A 10,821-nucleotide genomic window follows, 5' to 3' on the forward strand; every position below is an offset into this window, starting at 1 on the left:
ATAGACAAAGACTTATTCACCCTCAGGCAATATGCATTAACTCTAAGGACAAACAATAACTTAGGCACTACAGTGGCAATTCGCAACATGTACATTAGCCTGGTTTACAGTCTGTAATATGTTCTATATATTTTACTTGCCAAATTTATAAACCAGTACCCAGACTTCTTTTTCTTTTTTTTTCATTGTATGGTTTTTTTTTTAAAAATCAGAATAAAGAATAATCTTTGCTATTCAAGTGGTCATTGTCACAAATGATTACATAACGGTCAGTGGTGATTGTCTCTGTTCTTGTGATATGGTCGTTCATAGGGCTGAATAGACTGGCCACCTGCCTTATTTTTACATTTGGGTGATATCTACATAAGATCGGGAACCAGGCTTTGTGCTAGAACAGTGTGCATGTACTTTAGTCTCTTTTATAACAAAAAATATAAAACGATATAGGCATACCTAAAAAAAATATCATATTGGTAACTAGTCTTTTTTTTTTTTTTAGATCAGTATAAGCAGCTATTGTTACAAGGATTAAATAAAAAATGGTTGTAGTTTATCCCCGTATAGCAGTGTCAAAATGCATATTTTGCCAAGACATCTTGGTTGCTGGTCGCATTCAGCAGGTAGTTGCTTACGATGATGATTATATACGATGATTATATTATATACGATGATTATATAATAAAGTCAATCCGTGCATTGCAGTTGTGGTTGGAAACGACAGATGGTCACTCATAGCAGAGGTCACTTGTAACAGGTTTTACTGTAGTTGGAGAGAAAACTAGCAAAGTATGAAAGGATGATAATAAAACTTAAGCATCAGCAAATCCATAACCAAAAATGGCACATTTTCTTATACAATTAATAATTATCCATATCAGTCTTTTCTTCTTTGATCCTTTGATTAGTTCAAATAATATTTTACAAAATCTCAGTCTGGTTATACATTAATTATCAGGATTAAAATGCCAGGTGCTGCCGGTTTTATGTGTTCACTTCAGTACAGATAAAGTCATACTATATATCTCCTGTGGTTTTCAACCATCTAACCCTGAATTTAGGGCTTAATTGTGTAATAATGATTCTTTTACAGTGAAACATGATGATGAAATGTCCTTAGTGTAAGAAATTCAAGACAAATGAGGTCATGCGTGATAGATGTCTCACCTGCATTAAATGTACACCATACACCATGTTGTCAGAAGATATCTAGTCAACATTTGAGAGGTAGAATACCAAAAACATAGGAAATCTAACAATGAGCAGACAGATGTGTTGAATATTCCTTACAGCTTGAGCTTCAGCATGCAGAGTCAACAAGTTACATGCACTTTCAGTGGACCTGAACTATCGTCAGTTCAGATCAGATGGTTCCAAGGTCCTCATGTTGCAGCCAATCTCTGTAGCCAAGTATGGACTACCTTCAGTGAGCAGTCAGAGAGATGATACACTCCGTCTCTTGAATAACCATGCAGAGCAAAATGACAATGCATGATCATGTTCATGCCCTCATGCATTACTGGAATCACACATAATAAGTCATGGAACAAGAAAACGACTCTTTCTCCCAGTTAATATTGGGATAGATGATATCACCATTCAAGTATTAACATTGTGGAAGTGGTTTTTTCTCTCAGTATACTCTGACATCTCAGAAGATCAATCACCTCAAGAGGAGCTCAGCTCATGAAACTGGAGCAATATCTGTGCGCCTTGCTTTTGAATTTACCATTTGATCTGACACATAATAAACGCAGTTGGTTGACATTTAGAGTTAACCTTCTGGAGTTTTTGTTGCTGGGATTTAGAGACACATTTGGTTGGATGGGTTCAATGGCTGCTGCCATGATGACCATCAGCCCCATTTGAAGTCAGCACAGCCATTTTATGGGCATAGTCAGCGCTCTCGCTCCATAAAACGTTTGTCAGGAGAAAGAGTTCAGTAATTTGTTTCTTAGCTGGATATAATTGTCATGGTTAACATGACAGTTAGCTGTGTTGGTTTCAAGTTAGGAAAGTGGGTTATCTTTCATATAGAGAATCCACCCAGCTTACCTCAGAGGATGCCCTTGGTATAGATATGATGCTCTTATTATCACCAATTCTCCTAATTTTAAAATGATTAGTGAAAATATATAAAGGAGATTTTCAGTAAGTTGTGTTTCTCTTAGAATACTTGCTCAATCACATTACTTTAAAAATTTCCAACCTTCCCACCACCATGTGAGCATCCTCCTTGATATTTTGGTCAGCTTAAAAATAGTGACTAGGGAGGTAATGGGCCCTTTGTCTACATCATATACAGTACAGCTCATGCGGTGACAGATTTAATCCCCTCCACTTTCGCTCTACAACAGAGCAGTAAATACCTACAGATCACCAGCATGCTGAGGGCAGCTCCACATTACTGATTAACATTTGATCAGCCAATGAATGAAGACCACCCATGAAAAGGCTGAGATATTGTGAGTGATTTACAATCCAATAACTTTTCAAGAATCAAGTGACCTTTATTTCAATCATATATTTGGACAATTTAAAAAAATAGTTAAAAATTTCTTGTATATTTTGTACATTTAGAAAAGATTGATAGACTTCTTTTGCAGTATGTTTACACTTTTATTTCATTCAAAGAAATCTGAACAAACCTGCACTATGACTTGACTAGAGGCACAACTTGTTAAAGCCCCAGTGCCGCCATAATATGCAGAAAGGCTTATATGCCAAATCATCTGAATAAAACTGAATATTGAAAGATATTGGTCCTAAACATCATTTGGTTCTATTGAAACCAGATAACATTGATGTTTTGTCACATTATGAGCCATGTAATTTCTCCATCAAAATTAGAAACCCTGCCATTTTTCACATGTTTGCAAAATTAATTAAATATTGATAGGTGACATCCATGGGTCAACTAGTTTCAGTCGAAAGCTGGAACACAAGGCTGGATGATGTCACCATTGTAAATATCAGAAGCCAACACAAGAGTATGTCAGACTGTCTTCTCCCTTCAAAGTATTCCAGTGAATCAGCTGGTCACCGATATCCACCAGAGTCTTATTTTTATAGAATGCATGATATGTTGTCTCAGATCTACTTTAAAAAGCCAGCTTGTCTCTCTTCATTCACCCACAAATCAATTTGTGTGCCTCTTGTGAATGTTGTTGTTATTAGATTAGTCACTGACAGAATTTGTCTAATGTATTGCATCACTACTTTTGAAGTACTCTCAAAGAAAAAGAATGGAATTACTAGCAATTTTGTTGGTGTGGAATCTCTTAATTCTAAACTGAATGTTTGAACATCATTTAAACCTAACATCTTGATTATTTCAAAGAATGGTTGTCATATAGTTTTCTTAACAAATCATTCATTCCTCTCTTGAACAGTGTGAATTTATTCTACTATTTTAACTTGAAAAGTAAACCCGTGAGTTGTTGACAGTTATATTCCAGATGACAACTGGTTTCTGTTCAAAATGCGAACAACAAAACAGGAAAAACCAAATTTGTACTTAAATGCAAACCATGTGTTTAGTCACAAGGCTGAATATACATTTACACAACTTTTATCTAGTTAGTTTTGACTAAACGTGTACTATAGGGGACTGACTATTTATGGGGCTACATTGTTCTTTCCAACAGCAATAATTTTTGTTGCTTAATTCATCACAAGATAAATTTATTTTAGGTAAGAAAAGGAATGACACAGTATCCTTTTTGTAATACAAATCAGAACAAGACAAATGTTTCCAAATATTTCCTTACCTCCATTAGAAAATTAAATGGCCTGTCCCTAATAAAGACTTCAGTGGATGTTGTGTAGAATCTAAAAAGTAACCATTGTAAATAATGGTAATATTATCTAAAATTTGATTAGACATTATGTCTATTACATTATCTTCATTAGAACAAGGTAACGTTTAGAATCAGCGATAATAATGAGGCTAAATTGGTGCCTCTCTCTCTCTCTCTCAAGAAATAGTTTGCTTGCAGGGATCATACTTAGTAAACCACACCCACTTGATGCAGACCACATCCACTCCATGGTGGTCATCCACAACAACTCTGCAAGAAAGCATGGTGTGCAGAGGCCACCGCAAACCGCCACAGTAACTACATCAGGATGCATGGCTAGAAGGTGGAGGGCTTTATTTCATAATCCTCTCCACTCTCCACCCCGACCATAATGCATGGGGTTTCACAAGATCTGATAGCTGTACCATAGACAGAAAAGATATTTGGCTGTTTTTAGGAGAGATGGATACAGGGGGTAGCAAGACTATTTTCCTAACATTAACATGACCTGATAAGTTATATTGGATAAACAAAATTTACTGACAAATTTACTTTTTCATATCATTGGGGGTCATCATTGATGGACATACATGGTAAAATAGAGCTGATCCAGCACATATTTATTTGAGGTACAGCCTCAATTACCATTGATAGCCAGTCATTTGATCATAGTGTCTTTTCATGCATTCTAGCTAATTAATCCTTTAGAACAGTCTTAAATTGTGTCAAGTTAACAAGGTCTAATCTTTGAATATCTGATAATAGTACAAGTGATTTAATTTAAGGAAATGCTTTAATTTTTTTCTTCAGAAAAATGTCCAGAGGTGTGGTGGTGTGACATTTCATGTCTTCGACAGAGTAATTGTACAGCTTAGCATAGATCGCTCTAACGTCCAGCATCTCAAACTGAAACTTGAGCTTGTTAAACCAGAGGTAATTTTAATTACTGTGAATTCACCATTTTTGTCTGAGTGCCCATTTTGGTGAATATTCATGGCTGCAACTAATCATTAATTTATGGATTCATTGGATAATAATCCTTCTGTAATCGGACCCCCATTTTCATGCATGAATAATAATCCATCTGTAATTGTACCCCCTTTTTCATGCATGAATAATAATCCCTCTGTAATCGGACCCCCATTTTCATCTATGAATAATAATTCATCTGTAATCGGACACCCATTTTCATCTATGAATAATAATCCATCTGTAATTGGACCCCCATTTTCATGCATGAATAATAATCCCTCTGTAATCGGACCCCTATTTTCATGCATGAATAATAATCCATCTGTAATCGGACCCCCATTTTCATGCATGAATAATAATCCGTCTGTAATCGGACCCCCATTTTCATCCATGAATAATAATCCATTTGTAATCGGACCCCCATTTTCATCCATGAATAATAATCCATCTGTAATGGGACACCCATTTTCATGCTTGAATAATAATCCATCTTTAATCAGACCACCATTTTTATGCATGAATAATAATCCATCTGTAATCGGACCCCCATTTTCATACATGAATAATAATCCATCTGTAATTGGACCCCCATTTTCATCCATGAATATTAATCCATCTGTAATTGGACACACTTTTTCATGCATGAATAATAATCCATCTGTAATCGGACCCCCATTTTCATGCGAGAATAATAATCCATCTGTAATCAGACCCCCATTTTCATGCATGAATAATAATCCATCTGTAATCAGACCCCCTTTTTCATGCATGAATAATCATTTGTAATTGGACCCCCATTTTCATGCATGAATAATAATCCATCTGTAATTAGACACACTTTTTCATGCATGAATAATAATAATCGGACCCCCATTTTCATGCATGAATATTAATCCATCTGTAATCAGGCACCCAATTTCATGCATGAATAATAATCCATCTATAATCGGACCCCCATTTTCATCCACAAATAATAGTCCATCTGTAATCGGACGCCCATTTTCATCCATGAATAATAATCCATCTGTAATCGGACACCCATTTTCATCCATGAATAATAATCCATCTGTAATCGCACACCCATTTTCATCCATGAATAATAATCCATCTGTAATTGGACCCCCATTTTCATCCATGAATAGTAATCCATCTGTAATCGGACCCCCCTTTTCATGCATGAATAATAATCCATCTATAATCGGACCTCCATTTTCATCTGTAATCGGACACCCAGGGTGTAGGTTTCAATAAAGAGAGATACCTTTATTTTATATATAATTTATATTTAGTTCTAGTGGATTGTTAGCAACTCTCACTTCAGGGATGTTCTGCACATCCTGGATAGTGTTGTGTTTATATACAGGCCTTGTGATGTTCAGAGCTCTAATAAGACTTGATTGGTTCAATCCTGAATTTGTCATTTCCATTGACAAACACACTGGTTGAATTTCCAGCCTTTGCTGGTTTGGGATTTTGTTTGCAGTAACGGCAAAACATCTTTCCTTTAATGATTCATGTCATGGATAAATTATCAATCCAATGTGACTGAAAATTTATCAGTCTCATTGGTGTCATATTTGACATGTTTTGCTGCCACAGTGTCTAGCTTATGTCTTTTTGAAGAAACAGTTACCTCCAACTCAGTAGCAGCATTACATTTTATCACTCCACTTTCACATATTTCTTCTCCAAATTTTCTCTATAACCTTCCTCGTGAAAATAGTTAAGTAAACTCATCTTATGCACATAGTAAAGATAACATCACTTCTAAACCACTTCCAAAAGTTGTCACAAGATATATTTTGTGGTTTAAATATAAACAGGGGCTGCTCCTTATTTACCTTAATCATTTTGCTTCAAAACAGAATATTGCATATAGCAGCTTATCCTCTTTTTATAATTAAGAATTACAGAATTATTACTGTCATTTAATCAGTTATAAAGGAAACCAACTCTAATATCAGTGAAGTGATATTTTAAAATTTAATTGCATTGACTCGTGGGATTGAAATAAAAGGTGATCCACTTGTGAGTATCAGGATTGACTAAACACAATATAACAAAGCCATTTAAAATTAACCATACTATTTTTGTGTGAAGTGTTTTGATTGGCAGATAATTCAGTTGCTTAGTCCAATAGAATGCATGTGACAGTTATCATTGACCTCTGACTGTTGAGAAAGTTGATTCATACATTCAATATGGCCAGGGTTATGAATGGCAAAGTATGAAGGTAGTTAAAGTGATTAAAACATGAAAATTTGTGCTTGCCTTCTTGATTTAAAATTCGAAAATAAGCACCTATCCTGGACTGGCAGTTTGCAAATATTTACTTGTCCATCTTCAAAAAATATTAGTGTGAAACATAGGGCTAAGGGATTTTATCAGCCCTGGAGAAGAAATAGTCTTCTCATGGACGCTGTACAAATTCTTTTCAACTTTAAAGTATAGGACCTTTCAAAGGACTTTTGTTAAAATTTTCACACCCTGTTATATACAGATTTGAAACTTTAGATATACCTAAATGCCATTTAAATGTTTTATTTCTATTATCTTTTCAAGTAAATCACAGTATTTTAGCATCGATGAATTTTGACAATTTTCAGTAGCAGCATTGGACCAAATTAACAATGAGCAAACATGTAAATTTTTTATGGTAGTGTATTTACTAAGAGTAATTACTGGAACAAGTGGCATAGACCCTGATCTGTTAGTGCATTATGCAATGGCAGATCAGGGTTTATGTTGTTTGCTGTTGGACTGAAGTTATATGCAAGTGTATTTACAATAATGGTTATTTTTAACACATGAAATGGTTGCTTTATTCCAATGTAAGTTGAACAAATTGAAAAATGTTTAAAATAATATTTAAAAGAACAGCATTATTTTAAATATAAAGTTATAACTTATAACCTATAATTATAGGTCCATCCTCTTACTCTTTGACATCCTAAATATATCAAAGCATTCTTGAAATGGGTGCTACTAACAAATAAACCTATAAAATAAATTTTCTGTTTTCATTGATTTTTTGTGTTGTTTTTCTTGTACCATATATATTGTGAATTTCATTTGACACAGTTTTAACACAAATAAATTGTTAGCACAGATAAATTTTCTTGCTCAAGTACTCAGATTTTATTTTTCCTGATATATGATGGTTTACACTATTTGTTTTTCAGGTCCCAGGCTTTAGTGTGCCTGAAGCCTCTCAAAGGGATGTGAATTCAGAGGAACCACCAAAGAAAAAAGTCAAAACATAAGACAATGATTGCGGCATGATGTTTTACTTAAGATCCAAGGTTTTAGTATGCCTGAGACCTCACAAAGGGACATCAATTCAGAGGAACCTCGAAAGGAAAAGATCAAAACTTAATCTTTACCTTTTGCCATGACAGCTGTGGAAAAGAAGGGTGCTTCAAAAAGAATAATGCACATATCTTGGGCAAGTCCCTGATTTTAAAAGATACGGTTTGTTTTGTTATTGAAAAAAACTGAAACACTGCTGTTGATGATAATATTTAATGAAACTAGTTTGTCTGCATTCCAGATAAATTTTAAAGTCATGTTATTTGAGTCATAATTTTAGTGCCCTTTATTGTTATGAATGAGACAGTCATTTAAACTTTAGATATTGAATGCACAACAAAACTCTGCCAACTTCTATGACAGCTTAGATGTTGGTATAATGTTTACTTGTAGTTACATGAAACTAGAGCATCCATGCCAACCATTACACTTTTGGCGTGATCAGTATGCTTTTTGTCACCTGATTATATTATATTCTTGTCTGTATATGGAATAAGCTATTATGGTACATAAAAAAATTAAAGCAATAAAAAAAAATTGTGTTTGTCATGTGTATTATCATCTCATTAATCCCATACATCCCATGAGTCTTAGAATAATCTAAAATAGAAGACTGCTGCATAAGAGTATGTTTGTCCATCATAAACCTACATGTACTTGCCTCATTTTCTATCAATAGCATCTGTATATGACACATTTCTATATATAAAAAATCAGGTTTTGACAGTTTGGAATTTATGTTACAGATTCATTATAATAATGAAAACGGTTGTAAACCAGTCTATAATTTTTTTTAAAAATGCCACAAGATGTTGAGCAATAGACGTGACTCATGTCTCATGTATGTTATATGACTGAAAAATGGTAGAGGAATAGGACCTTTTCAAACTTTAAAGGGGGCCCCATGTGGTCAAGTGGTCTAAAGTGCTCTCCGTTACAGATCACTGCCATCTCACCTCTGTCTACATGAGTTAGAGTCTTGGATTCAGCCAATGTGGGTTTGTGAGAAAGCTTCCCAGGAGCTTCTCTTGGGTGAGTGGTTCTTTCCGGGGTTTTCCTGTGTTCTTCCTCCACCATTAATACTCGCCAAGTATAGCCTATCGTGTCCTAAAAAATGGCATTAAACCCTACAACAACAACAAACTTTAAAAACATGTTGAATCAGAAAAATTACAAATCAATAGTACCGTTCCGGTGGCCTAGTGGTTAGAGCTGCTTCTCGGATGTGGGAAGTCGTGGGTTTGATCCCAGGCTGAGTCATACCAAAGACTTACAAAAACGGTACTAAGAGCTGCTTCGCTTGGTGCTCAGCATTAAGAGGTTAATGTTAGGGCTGGTCAGCCTGGTGTCAGGATAATGTGACTGGGTGGGACATCATGCTACATGTCTGCGGCACACACAAATCAATAGTACTGTAAAAAGTTCAAATGATGAATATGAGTGATGTAATGCAGTGCTCAGGTCAAGCACATTGTCATGCTCCTAACTGAAGTTTGACTCAGCAAAAGTTAGGGATGTAAACTAGTTATAGTGAGTACCAGTTTGTCAATTTGTTTTGTGTTTGTATTCTGGTCCTAATCCACATGGATTAAGCCTATTTGTGACATTTGCATACAGTTTATTGTAATTATGGCATGTAATACATAGATTAAATATTTTATACACAGATTTATAGGTTACTGCATTTGTATGGGAAAATATTAACATTTTTTTTTCTGAGTAATACTGCATGACCTTGGGAATGCAGAATTGCTAACCTTTTTATTATATACTAATTTTGTTTTCCTGCTAAGGCTTAATAATAAAGGAATACACTTCAAGAAACAAAGTAATTGAATTTATGCTGTAACAAATACACAACCATAGATTCATCAGTACACAGTAACAATATTAATGCACACATAGCACCACCCAGCAACCTTTGAACATTGTTACATGCTTGAAATTAGTTCTAGAAAGATTCTCAGTCTGGTCTACATCAAATTGAAACATATGAATGTGCATTGAAAAATACTTTTCCAGTTGATCTGCAACAGATGGATTTTGTTTTTCTGTTGATCCAATTTAATTATGCTTATGATGGACTGGATTTATTGGGTCAGTTCAGTGCAGTGAGAAGAATGTGATTTCAACTATGACCTGTATCATACATTGTATGTCTTCTATCGCCTGCCTAACATTGTATCAAAATAGTTGAATGGTGAAAATTGCAAAGCAGCTGTTGTATGAACGTCCATTTAGCCACTGGAAATTTTTTTTTTTTCGTCATCTTGGCTGTTGTCTCTTTGAGTTTCCTACCAAAAGTTTCAGTTGCATTATTTCTGGAATTTAGTAGTTTTTACTGACTTTGTAAAATGGTACATCTCTGATAAATATGTGATAGCCCATGACCTCAGTATGCTTTTCTGTTTTATTTTTATAGATCCTTGAGAGCACTAGTCATAGTCTGAACCATTCTATTTGCGAAAATTTACAAATATATCTCCTCAATAACTCTTTAATGATCAGAATGGTATTTTCATTTACATTATCTCTCACATTTGCTGTTGACATTGTGAATATCAGATTCATTTGTTGACATTGTGAATATCACATTCATTTGTTGACATTGTGAATATCACATTCATTTGTTGATGTGAATATCACATTCATTTGTTGACATTGTGATTATCACATTCATTTGTTGACATTGTGAATATCGCATTCATTTGTTGACATTGTGAATATCAAATTCGTTTGTTTG

General features: G+C 34.6%; 1 protein-coding gene across 1 annotated transcript in view; it reads left to right on the plus strand.

Moving 5' to 3' along the window:
* Positions 1–8,625, plus strand: part of LOC149782793 (exosome complex exonuclease RRP44-like) — a 130,928-nt gene extending 122,303 nt beyond the window's left edge. Inside the window, exons 22-23 of the mRNA XM_089934304.1 lie at positions 4,608–4,730; positions 7,952–8,625. Of these exons, the coding sequence (XP_089790430.1) occupies positions 4,608–4,730; positions 7,952–8,032 (204 nt within the window). The 3' untranslated portion in view covers positions 8,033–8,625. The remainder of the gene's footprint in view (positions 1–4,607; positions 4,731–7,951) is intronic.
* The last annotated feature ends 2,196 nt before the right edge of the window (positions 8,626–10,821 follow it).

This window comes from Sinohyriopsis cumingii, chromosome 15 (assembly GCF_028554795.1).
Source record: "Sinohyriopsis cumingii isolate HCF-2022 chromosome 15, ASM2855479v2, whole genome shotgun sequence".
Lineage (NCBI taxonomy): Eukaryota > Metazoa > Mollusca > Bivalvia > Unionida > Unionidae > Sinohyriopsis > Sinohyriopsis cumingii.